This window comes from Rhodnius prolixus, unplaced genomic scaffold, assembly GCF_049639745.1.
Source record: "Rhodnius prolixus isolate KJV_2025 unplaced genomic scaffold, Rpr scaffold_3, whole genome shotgun sequence".
Taxonomy (NCBI): domain Eukaryota; kingdom Metazoa; phylum Arthropoda; class Insecta; order Hemiptera; family Reduviidae; genus Rhodnius; species Rhodnius prolixus.
The window spans coordinates 48599673-48622461 of record NW_027411603.1 but is presented as its reverse complement, the minus strand read 5'-3'; the positions used below and the strand labels follow the sequence as shown (position 1 = coordinate 48622461).

At 35.7% G+C, this 22789-nt stretch overlaps 1 protein-coding gene across 5 annotated transcripts in view; it reads right to left on the bottom strand.

Moving 5' to 3' along the window:
- The window catches only part of Trmt61 (tRNA methyltransferase 61), a 30476-nt gene extending 7996 nt beyond the window's left edge, over positions 1–22480 (bottom strand). For 3 of the 5 annotated variants that reach the window (XR_012457914.1, XR_012457916.1, XR_012457917.1), the window contains exons 1-6: positions 21686–22480; positions 20543–20940; positions 19800–20072; positions 2476–2633; positions 674–807; positions 182–301 (exon numbers count right to left, since the gene is read on the bottom strand). Coding sequence is in view for 1 of the 5 variants with exons in the window: in XM_074126300.1 (XP_073982401.1) it covers positions 2476–2633; positions 19800–20072; positions 20543–20897 (786 nt within the window). In the remaining 4 variants the exon portion in view is untranslated. The remainder of the gene's footprint in view (positions 1–181; positions 302–673; positions 808–2475; positions 2634–19799; positions 20073–20542; positions 20941–21685) is intronic. The other 2 variants (XR_012457915.1, XM_074126300.1) reach the window with 2 other exon arrangements.
- Between the last annotated feature and the right edge of the window lie 309 nt (positions 22481–22789).

The window sequence follows — 22789 nt, the reverse complement described above, 5'->3', positions numbered from 1 at the left end:
TAATACCAACTTACTACATTATACAACAATATTCCCTCTCATCACCAATGTTGCCAACCTAACATATTTTTAATATAAGAAATTCTTATAAACAATACTCACACAGACACACACAAAATTAATTACTAAATTATGTACTCATTATTCAGCATCAAAAAAAAAAATCAGTTTCAAGATATACCTATATATGGATGTTTATTTTCATTTACTTATTTTATTTTTTCTTTCATCAGCAATTATTAAGATGATGGACAGCTGTGAAAAGAAACATGGCGCCCAATTCGTACGTAATAAACAGAATCTGTAAATTAACAAACTGTTAGAATTAGAAGGATGTGAAGACATTTCCATTTCTACCAAGATAGGTCAAGATAAAAGACTTCACGGCTGGATATTTTGCAAGGCAGTTTCTATACTATATTAAGTTTTGCAAAATAATTATTTAGCACTGTCTTCTACGAGGGCAAGGAGATACTTGTGGCTAACAATGATAATATGTTTTTCTTATTTTTGATACACATGTGCAGTAAGTTGTCGAGGTTACTTGAACTGTTATAGAACAGCCACGAGTAGAAAATTATTTAAAGAAAAAGAATTACAAAACTAAAGACTCAGAAAATAGGCTTAAACTGGCTGCAAAACAGCGGGCTTGAACAGTTCAATATACTCTTACTTCTGTAGGTGAAGTCTGATATTCTATTAGTTCAATTCCTTCACATCGGCTTCGTTCGTTAGTATGCCTCTCAGATTTAGCAAGAGATTCGTTTCAGCTTCCAAAACTAGAGCTTATGATGAAATCAAGTCTGTCTACCTCAAAAAAAAGGAGAAATTTTGTGATTAGTTGCCTGTGGTTATTTTAGAGCGAATATGTTTGCAACCTTCCTTACAGCTGACAGTTTAATACCGACCATGTCCTTCTATGATCGATCATAAATCAGTGTGAATTTAAGTAGGGGTTTTATTTTAAGAGTCGACTAAAACTTGGGAATAAATTTGAACTCTATTGTACGGCTAACTTTCATCGCGCATGATCCGAATAATCGCAGACCAGTTAATGGTTTGTGATGGAACAATCGTTCTAAGAGAGATCTCATAATTGATACCTTCTTGGGATGAAATTTGTACTATTTTTCTTTCAGTCAACCCAAAAGACTGTATTAACAGTAAGTTCCTTACAATCGCTATTAAAAATAATTTAATCAAATTCATAAAACCAGATTCATTGGTGAAACTGTTAAAAAACCAACAAACCATTCAGTTATAATCGCAATATCAAAGAAAACACCCAAATAGAGATGTAATAAGAGCACAAGTGTGACTGTTTCAGCTGTAATAGAAATGATGACTGGATCATTCTAAAATGTAATAATTACCTAGACAGCGAATGTTGTAAAAAAGTAAAGAAAGAGATGCGTGTGTACAACTTAATGAAATGGAATTGAGTTAGTTGTGATAACAAGGCGGCCCATCAAGGGAATGCCGATCTGGTGAATCATCAAAGAATCAATTCGTTCACCCCCAGAGATCCGGGTTCCTGTTGGACCGGCCTCAAGCTATTTGTTGAGCCTAAATTTAGTCGTATCTTTTACAAGATCACCAAAGCACTGTTCTTCACGCAAAAAAGTTACAGACTTTAGATCAAATGAGTTCATACGGGCGTCAACAGATTTTTCTTATTATTTTTAAACATTCACCACAACATAATTTTGTGTGATTGGCATTAGCATTTAATTTTTTTTTTTTTTTTTCTACTAAAATTGATTTTTGTTGTTATTAGGTGCGCATAAATTCAGTTGAACTTTGAATTTTCATTCAGCTATTCCAGGCCAGTTTAACAAAAACATGAATAATTATGGAACTTAATCTTTTATATCCGTTCGCACAATATCAAGTTTATCTTATAATTTTATTTCACGATTGGCACGAATTGTGGGCGATTAAGGAGTTTCCACACCAACAAATGCTGCACAATGATGCAAGTCGCCACAAGATACACATTCCACAGGTAGTTTGCCTCGAGACAGGATTTAAGATACATTGTTAATTCATACATACGTACAGAAAAACTGTTTTTCTCGTTTTCCAGTTAAAAATAACACGATCGCAATGCTTGGAGTATAAAACAAAGTAACAAAATTTATTATTCTGTCGAGAGAAATCTTTTCCTATGTGGAAAGGAAATGAACTTCAGAAGATCCGTTAAAACCTAGGTTTTACAGCAAGTTATGAGAAAATAAAGAGATGGGAATTAAAATTTGAAAAAAAAAAAAATTTAATTAGGACAATGGTACGGAGATGTCCCCAAAAAACAAAGTATTTCAGTAGATATCTCAGCAACGAAAGAGGAGTGTTTTAAGCCAAGGAATACGCTATTCGAGGTGTAATACGAGTAGGTGGTGTCTGATACACGATGGCAGACTCATGAAATCATGCTTTTCTATTAGGAATAAACCGGGAAACATGCACATAGATTACCTTATTTAATGAAGCAATCGGCAAAGATCTCTTGCTAATGTTGATTTCCCTTTGTAAACATTCCATGGTAGTTATCTCAGTGAAGGCAGCTCGTCTGAGCGTTGAACAAGTTTTCTGTACTTGTTCGATACACGGTGAAAATGAACAAAACCTTCCACCTAGAAAAAGCAAACACATAACCTATATGTAACATCATAATAACAAGCAACAACCTACCTTAGTTTCAATCATAATAAATAACTTAAAAACAAAAAAATGTAACTCGAAAACAAAAAAGAAAAGCAGCGGAGACGAGTAAGATCTAGAAGGGAGGTTGCAGAGGTGTAAAGTAAAGCCCTCAGGCGGCCGATCTGTACAACTAACTGCCAAGAGTGTTCTCTTGTCGGCAGGTTATGCTCGAAACAAAAATAAATAAAAAAAAAGTGAAAAACAAATCCCCGTTTAAGGGAGTAGAAGTATATAAAGTAAGCACAGTGACTTCACCACCTGTCAACACGCATACGAATATATCTGTAAGTCAGTAATATTTTATAAAAACAATACATTCTAGTATGCTTTCTTTGCCCAGAGTACTTCACAATCTGTTTTCAAAACTGTTCTTTCAAATACTAACTGTCCCATCCATTATTTCATTCGTAGTTATATTTCGGCATTAAATAAATCACTAGTGTATAAAGCGTGTAGTTTACAGGTCTGCTAAAACTGTTACTGTGTCATAGTTTGGTTCTAACCTACTATAGTTTCTGAACTAGTAATTCGGACATACCAGACATATATTTATGGAGCAAGGCCTAAACTTCTATTGCAATTGTAACCATCTTCCACCAATTTAATGTTATTTTTACTTTAACTATCGAATTGAAACCCAATATTAAAGGTGTATGTTAAAAAAAAAACAAAAAGAATCTGGTGTGAATACAAAGCACTTTTGAAGTAATTACCCTTTCTGACTATCTAGGGCTTGGAAAGTCATTTGGTTTTCTCCAAAAAGTGTGCCCTAATATCGGGTAATGAAGGGAATATAGAGAGAAAAAGGTGTTTTTTAGGCTTTAGAGAATGGTTATTCCAATCAGCCAGCTCCCACAACTTCCAACGGCTACACTAGAAAGCCTTGATGGTTTCCCTAGATATTGGGGACGGTATGAATCCTCTCTGGCAAAATCGAAGAAGATGTTCTGGCACCAAAGACTGCTTATCTCTAACTGCTGATTCCCCTCACTATTGGAACTTCTTGGATAGCTTTCTCCTTGAAGATTAAGGTTGGAATAGTTAAGTAAAGATGGTGCCAAGAGAGTGCCCAGCGAGTAACGCATAAATTTATCTTTTACTTTGCATCTTAATAATTTTTTTTTAATTTTTAAAAAGCGAAAAGCTATTTAATGGGAAATTGGCATTCCATGGTTGAGTATACACACTGCCATAATAATAATTCATATATAAGTTTTAAAAAAATCTTAAAATTCTGCCCTTCCTTTTAAACTATGATATGTGATGGTGACGTGCTTGACGTGAAAGATTGATTTACCGTCGAACGTGTGCCTCCTAGATCCCTCACACCTTACTGAACACGCTAGCACAAAACTGTTCAATGATTTTTTAAACATAAAATAAAATATGTCAAAATTCATTTCTCTAAGGAAATAAAAATACCAAGCCTATAATTATATAGTCCGATTAGTATTTAGCAGAAACAAAAAAAAAAGAGAAGAAATTCAATATATCGAATTTTATTGGCGATAATTGGTTATATAAACTCAATCAGCAGTTATTAATAGCCAGCTGATCGGCGTTGAAATATTACTTTCTTATACCATGTGCTATATTGATCATAATTTTATGGTGTTTTCGTTTCTTCCTCTTTAATCATTATTAATAACTGTTCAGCGTGAATGTGTTATTAGTTAAATTAATTAACCTGCCACACAGGTGTCAAGACAATATTTCATTCTATAAGCATCCTAACATTAATCTGTAACTTATTTAAGAGGGGCAGAGAAAATAGAAATTGAAGAAAAATTTGTAATTACCTCAAAAATTACATTCACATTTCACTTTTTCCTACTAACGATAAAAATAAGTATCGATAACTCCGTAAAATTTTGGAAATATGTTTCTATTAGAATTAGACGTTATTTTTCATTCCCTCAATGACGTGGTGGTGATATTGAGGAATCTTGGGCGCCACGGTAGCCGAGCGGTTAGAGGCGAGACCTGCAAAGCTAATATGTATTGTGGGGTTCGATTCCCGTTCTTAGGCCTTGGATTTTATTTAATGGTTAATATGAGAAATTTACAGTAAAGTATGTTTGCTAGTCGCCTCCGTCCACGACACCTAATTGGTAGTTGGACGTTAAGCCCCGCCTGAAAAAATAGGCGATTACTTTACTTTACTTACTTTACTTTATAGAGGAATCTTTCGCAGTTATTAAGAATCTAAAACGTATATGTAGATCACTTTAGATTAGAGCTAAGAATAAGTTCCCAAGCTGGTGCCTACATAAATCTGGTTCAGTGATCGTTTTAAAATTATATAACCTCTTCAATTATCGCTACATAACACTAAAATATTAAAAATTAGCGTAAGGTGACTTTTACTTAATTTATTGATTAATTAATATAATTCTTTGTCTCTCCACTAGGTCACATAAGACCGTCCCCAAAACCTTTTTCAATACATGTCTTACAAACAGTTGTTAGAATCACAATATGTCTCTCCAGGTACGGAAGTAAGTTATTTGGATTCTAAATATCTTGGAGAATCTATGACTGATGACTACAAGAGTTGTTTTAGGTGGTTGCTGGGACCACTTGTCAAGAATTGAACTGAAAGGAAGTCTTTCGGTTTCAGCTAGCACTGGAGTTTGGGAAAGTAATCATTGTTTTTAAAGTCTTAAAACTTATCCAAGCGAAGGTATCCAGGAACCATATTGCACGGTCCTTCCAGTATGGCTGGAACTATCTCCTTCTTTCTTCGCCATATATACTATATAAAAGATAAATGTTGTATATAAAAATATATAATGGTAGAAAAGGAAAATGACATCCGAAAGTCTTTGGCGGTTCTTTGTGTGGCGCCCTCCTTCCCTCCATTTTATATTCCTAACTATATAAACATAGTGAAGAGTCTGGGATTAATATTTTTATTTTAATATACTACAAAGGGGCCGACAGAAATTGAACGGGCCGGCGCGCAGGCGCACTTTTAATAAAAATAATTATTAATGAAATCGCTCCCTAAACAAATTAATAGCCATCTCATTGGCCAGCACCACTTCAGCGCTGGTAACACCAAACTCTCATGAGGTCCGTCCACAGAGCTAGATACATATACATCATCTTCTAACCGCACCAACAACATACCGCTTCTCTTCAATTCCCCGGAACTCCTCTTAAGAGTGCGCCCGAACTCGAATGTCTTTCCCTTACTCACTCCCACCCTGTACAGTTCTGAGGGTATTTTATTACATTCCTGAAGGCTAGTTCCTCTCCCCCTTCATCTTCCTTTTCTTGTCCATTTAGTGACTTCTTCTTCCTCTTATATGCGGCTCAAAAAATTTTTTTTAAGAAATCCTTCCAATTAGTAAAAGAAAGGTAATTAAAAATAGACTAATATGTTTTCAATCATTTTCTGTTGTAATAACTGTCAAACATATTCCCAACTAATGTAAACACATAAATTTTATTTTTGTGACCACTAGCACACACGTAACTTCACGTACCCTCATGTAGACGCCATCTTGGATGACTTATAAATATTTTCGTTATCATGTATGAGGTGCTCCTCATATCAAAAAAATCCAAAAATATTTTTGCTTTCAAATAGAAATTCATTATTTACTTTCTTCTCGTTTTTTGTGTAGATTAAGATCAGATTTTTGAAACTAAGAATTTTGGAAAACACATCTTTTTTAGGGTCTACTGAGAATCAAGGCAAACTATTCCGTTTGCTAAAACTATTTTGTATTTACACTTCCGCACGTTGCTGGGTATTCTAAAATTGGCTCTTATAATGTCCCTCAAAAAAGGGCAATCCGATCAGCTTTAAGAATAACATAAGAATTCTTGAGAACCACTAAAACCTTTTTCTGAAGAGTGAAGTTTTCCTGGACTCAATAAGACGATTTGCGAAACGATGACAGACGGTGGTTGATATACGGTTTTCTGAGCTCCTTTATCAACATTCTGACAATGTCCCTTTTTCTTCTTCTTCTTCTAGCTCTAGGGTCTCCCCTAAAAGGATGTCAAACCTAGCCACCTTAGGGTAGCCTTCCTCTTAGCTGACTTCCTCCCAGATACCCTTCTACACCTCGCTTAGAACCACTAACATAACCATCGTAACTGGTAACATGCGTAATTGTTCCGGACCCAAAATTCTTCTCATTTTATTTTCCGAAGCTTTCAGCATCCTCTCCTTTGCTTTTTAAAGAAACCAATGTCTTTCTCGGGTAACAATTAGCTTAACGCTAATTGCGCAAGTTTTTAATTTCGACTTAATCGAAATATTGCCCTTTTTAAAGAAAAAATTATTACCCTCAAACTAAAATTATTAAAACTATTACCCACAGCAAATTTGCTTTAAATATTACAGCATTCCCTTTTTTTTCTATTATTAATGCTCATAGGTATGTCACCTTGTAGGAGGAAGTGGGCTAGCCACTTCTTCCCAGGATCTTGACGCCCCTTCGGGTATCCCTGCCTAACATTTACACTGACATCCCAAACACACATCCCAAAGTGGCCTGCAGAGATATTTGCATAGCCATTATCTGGGTCTAGCGAACCCACAGACAAACTCTTAATTCTTCAACACATACTTGCTCACATTTACACAGTAATCATCTGCTACATTTCGGTAGAGAAACAGGTGAGCTAATCATCACACAACTAATTAATAACCTTTCTAATTTTGTACTAATTTAAATATTACGATACAAGTATAAACAAATTAGGAAATGTAGAAATAAGTAAGTATTGGTAATTTGGTTAGAGTTTGTTACTGTATACTCGTACTAAGACTTCGTCTTTCCGGTAGAGCGGCGCTCGGTGAATTGCATTCTGCAGAGATGTTTAATATAGGGTTAGCAAACCGGTATCGTGGGATCGGTCCACTACCGCAAGCTCATCCTTGTCCGTGTAAGCTAACTCGCGTTAGGCGCCTTCCCAACTCAGATAATTCTCTTCTTCTTCTTTTTTTTTCTCTCCCTGATGTTGTACGATCCGGTTGGTTTTAATTATTTTCTGAAATGTCCTACAAGAAGTAGGTATTACGAGAAGAAGTACTACAGGCAGAAATAATCGTATCCCTTATTCTTCCCAATATTCCAAACTTTAAACTTTAGTCTTTATTTTATGCAGATGACAAATTGTTACTGACAAATCTCTGGAGGAACGCACACAGTTAAAACTTGACAAAATTTATTGCAAAGAACAGAGTAATCTCGTGATTTTATTCTGCATGTTTATTATATCCCTGTCCGTTTTCGGAATTTAATCCATCATCAGAGGTAGAATAATCAGTTTACGGATTATGGATCAGTTCACTGATGTTTCCCCTTCTCGCATGGCACTTCAATTTTTTTCAATTTTTAAGCTATAAATCAAGCAACAAGTGGTCTTGAGAAAAAGAGGCTTCTAGCTGACATAACGAAGAGTCAAGACGAATAAGTGCGTACCAGTGACGAAAAATCTTTTCAAACATTCATTATATACTAGCAAGGAATTTGGGGGGAGGGGGGACCGGTTCGTATTTACAAACTATTTCACACTGTGTAGCCAGTGTTGCTAATTTGTGGTTAAGTTGGCTGTGGCGATGAAGAGGGCGCTTGGCCGTAGTGCATGATGGAGTGTCTGGTCCGCCCTTCCACCAAACTAATAGTTGCTAAACATTACAATATAGTCTGTAATAGTGTATATAAATAGTGGAGATCCGCTACAGCTGATATGTGAGACGGCCTGGATCCACACAGCCTCCTTCATCATCAATAGTATAACATACCGCACCGCCCTCTAAACACACTCATGGGAACTAGTGGTATCGGCACATCCAGCCAGCCGTCACCACCACTTCTACTCCTCGCTCTCACCACCTAGTATCCCCTTCTTGAAAATAAAGTAAAAAACTGATCACTGATTTCATAATTATATTTACTTCTCCGTACGAACCTATATACTTGTCAACTCACATCGAAGCCCGAATACAAAACATTTTTCACTCTTAAAATTTATTAAAGTAACAAAAAAAAAGCACTTTGTATTTAACAGTTTATTGCTTTCAAATGCTGCAAAATTATCACCCACGATAAAGGAGGTCTATGCAGCATCCAATAGTACAGGAACCCCTTTCAGTCCAGATTTAATTAGACAGAGAGGTTTATGGAGAGATGCTGCAAAAGTGAGTTTCCTCCCCCTCTTCAAAAAGTCAAAATCCATTTCTTGCTCGGAGGACCAAGCCTTTTCCTCTATTGGCTCTACGAATCTAAACTAGTCCATTCTTTGGAACCTCTTCTTTCAAGCTCGGTCCTGTTCAATCCCCGATGGAAAATGCCCCATTCCTCTCTAAACATTGCTCTTGACCACCAAGTTATGCACCCCCAACCTCGTCGCCTACATGCCAGTCTGGTCCAGTTATCATCGTATCTTTAGCAAGCTGCCTTTTCCTTCTTCTGCTCAAGGATTCTTTACCTTTTCTTTCAATTCACTTTGCAGTCATCCTTTGCATCCTAGACACAGCCTAATAAATAATTGGTAACACTGCTTGCTTATAGAAAATCTGTGATTACATCCTCTTAAGACGCGTGTTTATTTTATCCCTGTTCGTTTTTGTATCTTCCTCCATCAAAGGTAGATTAATCAGTTTGATGTAGAGAATTCGATCTCACTTATAATATCGTCTCGCACTTCTCTTGGTGACTCAAACATGTCGGCGAATAAAGTCCAAGATATTATTCAACACTACGGACCTAACCACACTTTAAAGAAAATCTTTGAAACAGTTCCCACAATTCTAAATACTCAGGATCTAATTAACAAACCAATTGATTCGCTTAAACGATTTCCTTAAGATCAGGGATGCTAGTGAAGCTTCTTTATGTTCCTTAATAATTCATAGTGCGACTGTATTGAAGTGAAATTTTATAGGAATTTCCATGATTCTGATGATTTCTTCTTTGATTCTTCTGGACTAAATAAAAGATACATTGTCATCTATTTTTATTATTTTTTGGTACATAGCACAAGTGCAACCGCTGTAACAAACAAGATTAGAATATGTCCCGTTATTTATTACTTGTAGAAGACGAAAACAAAGAAACTAGTTACCAGAGAACATCTCGATGACATCAGATAAGAAGTCGTTTGCAGAAATCACGACATCTCTTTGTTGATTTTGTGAACCAATATTCATTTAATTCCAGGAACGAGTAGTGGAAGTGTACAGTGAACAGGAAGGGTGAAGGTTCTCACCAATATCTGGCCAAATGATCGAACTCTGTGCGCGGATTTACAAGAGCAGTGCGGACTCTCTCCAAGGCGAACTGCACTCACCACTAGAGTATCTCTAATTAGAGACCACACAACCTTCTTTAGTTTTTTACCAGTAAACCACACGAAGTAACCTCTAAGCTAGTAATTAATACTGAGTAAACAAACAAACCGCCAGCTAGCAGCACTATCGCTTCTTTTCCCGTATATACATAACCAACCATGTTTTACACAGACCAAAGCAGAAAAACAAAACAAAAAAACTTACAAAACAAATAATGTACAGTTTCATTCTTACTTTATTTTTTCTTAAAAACATGGAGAACCTCCTTCAATTTAGAGAAATACTCATTACCAAACAATCAATGGCCACAGAACAGAGCGTTTTCATTTTCAGATCATCCTGAAGCGATCCATTAGTTTTTGGTCACATGCGAGTTGGAGGAAAAGTTTCAAATGTGCGAGGAACACCCGTAAGATCTTCTCTAATCCCGATTCTCAGAGTTGTAAGCGACAAATATTCCTTGATTTTCAGCGTTTTCTACTCCTGGAATCCTTGGAAATACAAATGAAATGGAGTAGAACTCATTTCTGGCCTGCTGTTTAGCAAATTCATTACTCTTGATGCCAGCATAACCAAGCACCCTTTAAATAACAACCTTGATGCTTTACCGGGACTCTCCAAACTCTTGAACGAGGAGTAAGAACTTTAACAAGCTACTAACGCTAAAAGCCGGACAGTTTTCTTCAGTTCCCCTCTGCTCGAGTTTGAATAGCAAAAAACTTCAGTCAAGACTAACTGTCGAACTGAAAAGTTTCGATGAATTTCAGTGTGGCTTCACCTCAAAGAACACGGCTTCAGTTCCACGAGTTATCCTATGAACCAAATGAAGTCTTCTGATTTATGAATTATCCAATCGGCAGCCCAAACCCTTCCAAGTTTACTGAAACTTGCCATCACTTGTATCACCAGTCACAGGAGGAGACCCCCCCATTTTAAAAGTGTTTTTCTGGTAAGTGAAGTAGAAGTTCTGCATTTTCTGACGTTAGGTTAATAGTTTAGCCTTAAATCACCGAGCCGTTACACTCACAAGAGAATTTTAGGAATCATAATTAATTCTTTACTATTATAAGATACAAATAATCAGTTGTAGTGAAGTCTATCCTAGTCAATAAATATCTGAATATTCTTGTAACAAATTTCACAATCATTTTATCATGTGAGATAGATTATATTGTTCAATTTTTTATTTTCCTTATAATTCTTTATTTCAAAAAAAAAATTATATATATTTTTTTTATTTATTTGTACGTGATATATTAGAATAAAGAAAGAGGTTGGTAGAAAATTGCCCCTTCTTGTAGCACACCATCAAATAGGATAGATATCGAGTTGGCTGTGTATTGGAGGTGGTTTAGAATGCGCGCGTGTAGGGCGGATATAGTTTTATCAGCTGTGAATTTATGGTGTCCGAGATAGGTTAGGGCGTCAAGTGTATTATAGCTTTTAATTATAGTTGAGGTGGTAGGTTTTTGTGTTGCTTTTCTTTCTCTAGCACACACGCTTCTTCTATTTCTGTTTCTCTTTAGTCGGTTGTTGAACATTACCACAAGAACAACAGCACTGTGCAACATGTCCGAGCAAGTATACATTTTAAGCAGTGATGTGTTCAAGTGTGAGTCCAAGAAGTGCCGTGGGACCGGAGATTACTATAAACAGATTGTACTTCTCAGTGGTGGTATAACCTTCCTAAAGTATATGTTCTTTTTCGACTTTTATTTTTCTTTTCTAACCTTTTTAACTAGCTGATTAATAGGTACCAAAAACTTCATTATAAGTTAACTAACTCTTTAAAAACTCAACTCCTAATTGACATTGAATTCTGGAATCAATGCAAGCAATTTTATATAGTTGTCAAGTGATTTAAAGAAACTACTTACATGTTTTGAATTAAATAAAGGCATAATCTATTTATTATTCTGTTTCTTTCATTAATACCTGACATTTTGAGGGACAAAATTACAAACAAAAATTGAGTTTGTAGAAATCTTAAACGGGTATAAAGCCCCAGGGGAATTGACTGCACTACCTCGTCTTTGTTGGCTTTGAATTGATCGTTGTGAAGGTTGGACTGGACGTGGAAAGTTAAGACAGAATTTTTCCTTTGGCGTTATTCATGTTTCTCTTATGATGTTTCATTCTTTTCTCTGAATGTTACGTAATAAGTTCTATGTTCAAGACTTTACAGTCACAAACAAAAACTGGTTGGGGAAAGTGTAGGATTTACTTTCTTTTAAAACCCGATTTCAGAATCACTATACTCAATTCTTATACATTACTCATCCAACGGCCAAAACAAGTGAATTCAATATTTTTCATTGCTTCCACGTAGAACTGAAAGTAAAAAGTATAGCGATCATATGCAGGCCCCCTGCGTTCGAAATACACAATTTATAAGTACGCGTGTATCTAGGAGAACATTCTCAGGAATGTAAAATGAAATACTCATCTATACAAAAAAATAGAAGCAAATCTAGTAAATATTGCAATTTAAGCGGAACTCCTCTGAGTAGTCCACTGAGCCGATTTTTTGTTAATAGTTAAGTTCTCTCAATAACAACCACCAATTTCTTCTTGCTCTTCAGTTCTCCCACCAGAAGTAGCGCACTCCATCTGCTGGTAGTGGGTGAATCTCTCTTCGCTCTCCAATCTCCAAGCACACAGTTTTGGTCTGTGTGAACTATGCCCGCAGCCAGGCCATAGCCGTCCCTCATAATTCTTTACGCTAACTAGTTAAGATAACTAATCGGGTTTTGGTACAGCGGCCTTTCCTAGCAACCCGTCTTCTTTCTCTTTATTTTTTTTTAATATAATTTATGGAATTGTATTTTTATGATCTGGTGCGTACCCGCACTCTTCGTCATACCTCTTTTCTCTTAACTAAAAAGAAATTCTTATTTGATCTACATCATTTCCTTTTTACTGTTGTCTATATTTTTTTTTTCACACAATTATTTACAATACAGGATAAGCATTTTGATTATATTTGTGTTCCCATTAGACAATTTGACTTATACATGTACATCTAAATTTATGATGATTACCCAACTTCACTTATTTGAACAAGAATTTGAATACTTCTCTTTAAGCGGCCTGAAAGTTTAAGTACCTGGAAAGCGTACATAAAGAGGATAATTTTTATTCAGCAACAGAAGAAGTTTTTGTGAAATATACAAATGTCCAGGACGATGTATGGACAGTATTTGTCTATTTCAGAAGATCAGAATGCTATCACTAAACGCTGAAATCATGATAGTACGAGGGTCGTTTGAAAAGTCCGTGCAAAAATAAAAACTACTTAATTTTTTGGGGTAAACCTTTTTTATTTTTCAACATAGTCTCCTTTTAGGCTTATACACTTCGTCCAACGCTGCTCCAGTTTGTTGATCCCTTCCGAATAATAGGATTTGTCCAAGTCTGAAAAATAGCCATTTGTTTCTGCAATCACCTCCTCGTTTGAATAAAAAATTTTTCCCGCCAGCCATTTCTTCATATTGGGGTACAAATAGTAGTCCAAGGAAGCCAAGTCTGGAGAATAGGGGGGATGTGAAACGAGTTGGAACCCTATTTCCATTAATTTTGCGACCACAACTGCTGGAGGTGTGAGCTGGTGCGTTGTCGTGATGGAAAAAGACTTTTTTGTGGGCCAATCGTGGGCGTTTTTCTTGCAGCTCAGTTTTCAAACGGTCCAATAACGATGAATAATATGCACCTGTAGTAGTTTTACCCTTTTCCAGATAGTCGATGAGGATTATTCCTTGCGAATCCCAAAAGACAGTCGCCATAATCTTTCCGGCCGAAGGAACGGTCTTCGCCTTTTTAGGCGCAGATTCCCCCTTGGTAACTCATTGTTTAGATTGTTCTTTGGTCTCAGGAGTGTAGTGATGTATCCATGTTTCATCCACAGTGACGAAACGACGCTTAAAGTCCTGCGGATTCTTCTGGAACAGCTGCAAACCGTCCTTGCAACACTTCACACGATTTCGTTTTTGGTCAAGCGTGAGCAATCGCGGCACCCATCTTGCGGATAGCTTTGTCATGTCCAAATGTTGATGCAAAATATTATGTACCCGTTCATTCGAGATGCCCACAGCACTAGCAATCTCACGCACCTTCACTCTTCTGTCATCCATCACCATATTATGGATTTTATCAATGATTTCTGGAGTAGTAACCTCAACAGGGCGTCCAGAACGTTCAGCGTCACTTGTGCCCATATGGCCACTCCGAAAATTTTGAAACCACTTATAAACTGTTCTAATGGAAGGTGCAGAGTCACCATAATGTTTATCAAGCTTCTCTTTAGTCTCCTGAGGCGTTTTGCCTTTCATAAAGTAGTGTTTAATCAACACACGAAATTCTTTTTCGTCCATTTTTTGAAAATCACTCGACTTCCTCGATTCAAACGAATGCCAAACACAAAGAAATAGACCGATCTGGCTGAAACTTGGTGTGTGTTCTTCCAAGAGATGCTACTAACTAAACATAACCTCGATACGCGCCAGTGGTGCTATCTCTCTGACTTTGCACGGACTTTTCAAACGACCCTCGTACATGAAGAGAGATGAATGGGTGAGCATTTTCTGTCTTTGATTGGTAAGATGGTACTTGCAGTATTCCTTCAAAAACTTCGTAACCTTATCTGGAGGAAACTTAAAGAGTTATTTACATCCATTAGAAATCACTAATCTGAAAGAACAAGAATGAGTTATCTGCTTGTAGAAATCATCAAAAATCAACGTGGATTAGTGATGGTACTTTAAGAGGCGTATTAAAAAGATTCTTACGAGTATTAGCTAAGGATTCAAGATTGGCGAGGAATCGGTCAAATAAAAAACAACTCGTCTTTTTGCCAACTTTTCGACAAATATATTGTCTTCTTCAGGGCGTGGCTATGCGGGTTGGTTGAGTTACAGAAACGTGTTTGAGTAACGTTGGCAAAAAGACGAGTTGTTGTTTTTATTTGACAGATTCCTCGCCAATCTTGAATCCTTACTTTAATAATTTACGGTCACGAAGCCTATATATTCATTCTTGTTAGCGGTGAGGGATTCTTTGAAGAGAAGCAAACTGTGGCTGGGGTGCAAGAATTTGTGTCTGGTTGGATGAGAGATTAAGAGTCAAATTAGGTACAAATCCTTGCCGTTGGCTAGTCGTAGTGAACTTTTGCGATTCCAGGAGATCTCAAACTAGTGTTTTCTTGGTGAAGCCCAATTTCGAATCGCAATGTAATCCTCTAACCAGATGCGAGAGAAAGCGCAAAATCTTGGCAACATGAATTAAAAACGAAAAGAATTTACTGAATAGAAACTAGAGTTTTTCCCAGTGGCAAAGCCCTTTCATAGTGACAGTTAATAGGTATGCAAATACCTCTTTCATGTCGGAGTTAGTCATGTAAACGACTTTTCATGCACATTAGAAGTAACCAGTTAAATACTATATGATATTTAGATAAAATAATATAACACAGATATGAAAAGTGATCTTTGTATCTGTTAGTTCGGAGTAGACTCTTCTATGAAAGAACTAAAATTAATTAATGTGTGATGTATGTATTTGTATGAGGTGACATGCGCAATGAAGGACCTGCGCAAGACTGACTCCAAGTAAAAAAAGGTGCGTGGGAATGTCGGCACCAGTTGAATGGGTCGCATTGAACCACTTGGACAATAGGCCTTGCGCGCGCGCATACAAACACACATACGTCACAGTAAGATCTCTTCATTAAATGAGTGGCGCTGCAAACTCTACCTACTTCTCTTTGTAACTACTTCGAATACCTTGCATCACTGCTACTTTCTTCAAATTCTCTTCTACCGTGTATTTCTTTAGCTACCCAGCAGTCTTGTTCTTCTATTGGACTCCTCCAAGTTTCTTCTTATGTTCCTCCTTCAACGAGGGCTTCCAGAGATTCTCTTGTCTTTAAAATTAATATATCACCCGTATAAGCGCACTGCTTCAAGAAAAAAAACAAAAACAAAACCCGTTTACTATAAGCGTTTCTTTATTCCTTTTCACAAAACACCTTTCTATCTACGAAAGACACACATTGTTACACTTGAATTGAAGAAGAGGTCAGCGAACATGGCTGCTGAAGAGATGGACCGCTTCTGTCGTCGCACCTCCAACTTGTATATTCTTCACATTAAAAGGTTTATGAATAAAAGGGACGCAAACAAAATTTAAAAAAAAAAACCTAACACCTATCAGTCATTCTTGATTTCCTTCGTCTGTTTAAATGCTTTTCAATAGGTGTTCAATTATTGTTATTTACTCATTACTAGCTATGGTACTTCGCATAACTATTCTGCAATTAAATGAGCTTAAGTTCTTTGAATCCATCACCACCCTATTTGGACCAATAGCCAGGCTTTAATTAGCTTAGCATAGACTTTTGATTCCTCCCACAGATTTGGGTGCTTAGAATCTGCTGAACTGTCTCTGGGGAGCAGCCAACGTAAAACTGTCCATGGGAACAATCACTCCTCCAGCTCCATACCAATCATTTTCAAATGTTACTCTTGTGCCTTATTTGATAATCATGGATTTTAACGAGAGCTGCAAACGCTTTGAAAGTGTTTGTGAGTAGGGGTAAGAAGATTTTTCTCAGATCGACGCCTGTGAAATTCTTAGCTTCGATGACATCTTAGTGTTCTCTTAAAGCGTCGTGCCAATGTACATTTCTGGGTTGCTTATATTGGACCGCCAAACTTGAAGTAGACTCTTAACAGATGAGTTGCCAGTAATTGCTTCTTGTGCTACTATAGAAGACTTCCTGTAGGCGTTAATAACCACTTGAAAGTTCCTCTACCAGGTTTCTAAATAGTACTAACTCAATATAAAGTTTCAATGAAGTGCGATCAAATATTTATGTATAACGGCATTACTGGACGACCAGGTTACCGTCAACACAATTCCTTACAGTGAACGCTCCTAGGACCTCTGCCTGCCAACTCCTCCAGCACGCCATCTCCCAAAACGCGGTGACCTCTCACCGTAGAATCCATTGCCATCTCACAGAAAACATCCGCCGTACGTGTCCTTATAACCTCAGCTTTTTCTTTGCTAATCTTGCAATCTACTAATCAATGCTAGTCTACGGCAGTCTCTTTTATTTCCATTCCCTTTCTAAGCTCTTAATTCTTTCTTCTGTCTACTCTCCTTTTTTTTCCTTAAGGCACCTCCAATAATCCATTTTTACTGCCCTTACGTTAGCACCTAGTGTCTTAATGGTGGCCCACGTTTCTGCTAACTGAATTTTCAATTCAAATATATTCAGCGAAAGAGATTATGGACGACTTCTGCTTCTAGCTTGAATTTGTGTGATTTGGTAACTGTATTAGTTAATTTTTATTATACTTTCCAGAAATGTGTATTTTATCCTGTTATTTTCGAATTTCATTAGGACCCTCTACTTGGTAATAACAAGCCACACAGCTTTTTCACTTTCTCGTCTCTTCTAGCAAGAGGAACTGCAGCATTTCGCAGAACTAGCATATTAATCTTAAACATTTCTACAAAAAAGACAGTAGCAATGGCAAGAATTTATAATATATGCGCGTAACGAAATATTAATAACAGTATTCAATAAAAAAAAAAAAAAAAAAGAAAATTGTATAGTGTTTAAACAGAAATCGTTATTATATTGACCGTAAAGTTTTTGAAGGCTACTGTCTAATATTATACAATCGATATAAGCAACAGTAACAGTAGTTCAAAGGTATATTAAGAGAACTTACAAACACTAACACGCACCGTACATCAGTATTTGTATTAAATATAGAGTAGTATGTATGTATTGTAACTAACCAGAAGTAGTGGATACGGCTTTCAACGAAAATATAATAATCCAGATGGTCTTCTTCCAAAATAATATAGCTCCCACCAACATTGGACTGATGTGAAGTTAATTTATGCAGTAGATGTTATATCTCTGAATTGGAATTTATCTTTTTGGAGTCACTTCTCCCACCTGACCACTCTATATGGTTTCATGTTGACCAATCATTCAACAGTAGGGAGAGTAAAAACAAAATAATAAAACATTTTACTTTTTAAATATATGTTAAGTAGAGTAAAAACGTAATAACTGGCAACAATCACTCCAAACAAAATTCAAAAATAAGAAGGTTCTCCAGGTTAGAAGAAGAATATATATTCGAACCCATGGGAAATATTTCCTATCTTCCACCAGATCGTTCTGCTCTAAGTATATCTCTATCTTTTAAAATCGGCTTGTATTACAATTAATAACGGAGATGATAGTTTTTTATTAGTGCCGCCCAGTAGAAAATATGAGAAAAAAAAATTAAAAACTCTTCTTAAGAAAATGATTGGTAGCAGGATCAAGATAAGGAAGGTTGCAGGCCACATGATCACCATACAAACACACTAAACACTGTCTAAAGGTTATTACATATTGTTTGTTACAAACACAGAAAGGTAGTGCTTCACTCAACTTAATAACATGACTTTTGACTACTGAATAATAATCATGAAACAAAAAAAAAAAAATTCTTGCCCAAACTATCTAATCATAGCAACTCACAAACCAATATACACATTCGAACGAACTTACATAGGTTATTCTCTAACATACAGAGGTACACAGAAAGAATCAGATGATGAAAGGGTGAACAGATGAATGATAATCGGCATTTAGAAAGTTAAAATAATAATGCGTGTAAATTGAATTGAATATTGGCTAATCATTGGTAAGTGATCAAGAAAATATCACTTACAAACTATTTGTTACATCAAGCTGACCAATGACGTGCGTTACTGCTATTTATTTATGAAATTTGTATTGTTAGGAGCCCCATTTCTGCCCACACCTTCCCCTTGTATATATTCATTTCATAGGGATAATTTATTTAATATCATTCATTATTTGAAAATAAGTTTTATACCTTTTTTGATTAGATGCTTTCTTACACTCAAAGCTTATTGAAAACGCTGACGATCAACGCCTGGGTACTGTAGTGCTGCAGTGACGTATTAACTAGTCTGGCTTCATCCAATGAACAAAAATTAAAGTCGCGGTAAAATGAGCTGGAAGCATTCAATTTCAAAACCGCATACATGGCAATAACTTTTTTCAATTATGGCAATAAGAAGGGAGTAGTATAATTTACTTGAATACTAATTTGAGGAATCAATATTTTCTTTCGTGCTAACTAGACGTTTTGTGTACATCATAAGGAGAAGTCTCATCAACTCTCAACTTTCGCTGTTCTTACTGCATGTTGCGTGAATCAGAACAAAGGGGTAAGATTAACTTCTCTTTTTTTTATTTTGCAGTATTGTCCTTTGTTGAGAGGATTATGAATCAAGAAGGTTTATTCGAACATATATCTTAGAAAAATTTCTTATTTCGCTCCTAGGATGTGAAATTAAACTTGATTATAAATAGAATTCCTGTAATGATTTCTAGAATTTTAAACGTTAAAAAAAAATGTGCGGAATCCAGATCGGTAAGCTAAATCTACGTAATTCGGACAGATGTACATAGTTGTACAAAGTCAGAACATAGACTCTGGAATTTGTGCTCTTGAATTTTGCTTTAAGCCTAATTCAAGACTGAAATTTTCTTTTACCTCTGTAATTCAAATAACAGTAGTAATAGACCATCTCTAACTTTCCCTTTTTCTATTTTATTGAGTGTGAAGATTATTCAGAATCATCTCATCATTATAAATCAAAAGAATTTGGAATAGATTGCCTGCTTATTACTAATTATTTCATTTATCCCTAAATAACCATTAAATACACAAAAAACAATCACCTTCAGTTTTCAACGCTTTAACTGCATGTGGGATTACCAACCAAGGATGTGGTAAATCAAGGAAAACTGCATCAGCTTTACCATCAAGTTCCTCTCCGAATCCATCACTGCAGACGTCTCGATGACCAACGTTAACAATATCAGAGATACCATGCGAAGCGAATTCTTCTTTGGCTAAATTAACACGATGTTCGTGGAAATCAAAAGTACTGATATAGCCATTTGGTGCAACTCTTCTAGCCAGTGCATGAGTCAGCGAGCCACTTCCCGTGCCTGTAAAATTAATAATGTCAAATTCTGTCCGAGCTAATTTTTATTTTCAACCGGGTTTTTTTTTTTTAATTAAAATGGCAGCTATACAAACAATTTTTCGTTAAAAATATATTAACCGTGATAAGAAGAGAGATGCATTAATGAAAAACTCAATTATGCCTGAAATTTCACGCTCAAGCATTCGAAGCAGTTCCATCAATCTGCACTAAAATGAAATTACACCGTGCTTTGCGCTATCGGTTACAGCCTGCCTTTTATAAGAAAACATTGCTGTTTTCCACTGGAAATTCTGTATAAATCCATCGTTGGTTTACCAAGACTGCACTGCGAATAAAAGACGAGTAGCAAAAAAAGCTTCACGTTCGCTGGAAGGTAAGATCTCCATAATTTTAATGAACGCTCTGGTCTAAAATCTCCTCAAGTTTCTCCCTGTAGAAAGAGAAATATATATATCATTAAATTTACTTCACCTGATTCAATAACGTAGCTGCCAGGTCTGATTTCCAACTGATAGACAATCATACTGATATCCGGTGTATAAATAATCTGAGTACGATGTGGCAAGGTTAGTGTCCACAGTTCTGGTGTCGGCTGCAATACGTACGCCCAACCGCGTGACATTTCCACTTTACAACCATATTTGGTACCAATCAATGAGGAAACTTTCAAAGCACCATATGTAGTTTGAAACACATTTTCCACGCTTTCACCATGCTTATTTAACACGCAGTTCGTCACTTTAATTGCATGCATACTATTTGCATTTAAATACAATATCACGGTATCACCTTCTTCAATTGTCTCCTTGTCGATTGAGAAACTCATTTTAGTTATTTTAACTAGTTGGACAGTTATTTCATTTAGTCTCCTAAAAAATAAAAACTAGTAAATATATAAAATTTATGTTAAATCAAGAGTACTTAAAACTTTTACTAATTTATAACAGCATATAAATTAAGATTTTATTCGCCAGTTCAAACTTCTTTAATTTCATACCTTTCTGAAAATCAAAATGGAAAAGGAAAATGACTAGCTGATTGAAAGATAATTTTTCGTGGGGCTCCGCATTTGGTTTTTCCCCGGGCTTTCAGGCGGCCCTGTCTCTTTACAATAAAATAATTATTTGATTTGGCAAGACTTTTCATTTATTTGCGATGACAAAAAATATTTTTAATTTGTTGAATCATTATTTGTAAAGTGAAAATTTTCAATACTGAAGATTAGAAATAGAAAATTGGTCATTGAGAAATAAAAAAAATTATAATATTTTTTTATTATTACGAGGAAAAGATACAAAGAAAAAATTAATTTGAAATTTTCAGCCAGATCAAAATAACATCTGAGCTTTTTTGATTCACAAATAGATAGCAGCACGAACTGGCATCACATTGAGGACTACCTGTCGGTAGGTTAAGGCTATCTTTATTTATTTTTGAGCGTGTGAATAACTTACTTACAATCGAGAAATAGAATACAACCCGAGCATAATTAACAAACTTGATAAGTAATAAATACAAGAAAATTAATATTAACAACAGACATTAATGGTCATATAAAGCCAAATGTTCAGGAACTTAAGAAATATTCTGTGAAAGAGATTTGCATTTGCTTACCTTTTTCCTGAGGTATATACAAATATATATTAAATGAGGATAATGTTGGAAAAGAAAATCACATTAAAAATGACAAATGGTCGTATTTACATTTTAAAAAGGGATTCACCTGACTAACGTGCACGCGATATTATGAAAGGTTATACTAGATAATAGTGATGGGCAGAACGAGTCCGTCTTTGGACTCGTTGGATTTGAATCAGTTCCAGGGTTGGAATCGATTCCAACAACTCGTTCACCGATTCCGGTCTCTGTACTTACCCTATGCATTAGTAAAAATGTCACGCAATTCATTAAAAAATATCATTAAATGTTAGCTTTCCCAGTTAATAACAAAACTATATTTCTTTAACACACATTGAGTACTATCCCTAATTTCCAATTGCACTGATAAATATAAAATTAACAACGTAACACAAAAATTAACATAAAAATAGACTAGTCAATTATAAAAATTAAAGCAATGATGTTTAGTCATTATCTAGCTTGACCACTGGAAGACTGGAGTTAACGTGCTTCAAGAGGATCCAAGGTAGAGAAACGGAAATGGGTAGGAAATTATTCCCATAAAAAAAATTCTAACCCTTCAAGCAAAATGATAATTACTCATAAATAAAGAAATATTTATTTACTAGGACTTGTATATCAAGCTTTAAAAATATTATCTTATTATCTTACGAAAAGAAAAAGCTGTGTGCTTAATCTTTAACATAGCGCTGGACACTCTTATTCTTATCTTCATTGGGTAAGTTTAACCGTGTACATGACCGTGAGACAGTCAAAGTAACACTGAGCCAAAATTTAGTATTACCTAATTGGTTTACTTACTGCAGTATCCCTCCCACTCTATCACCAATTTCACAAACATTCATCGATTGGAAATAATTTTTAGTTAAATATTCGTTTTATTTGAATACAAAAAACATTATAACGCTTTCTTAAGATGATTTTAATTTTTAAAATTTGTTTTTGTCCATTACTCTTAAATAATACGAAGAATTTCAAATAAAATATAATATACAAACACAATGATCTAGTATGCAGGTGGAGTCAGTCCTCGTTACCATAGCAATGGAACCGTTAAACAACTCCGGTTCCAGCTCC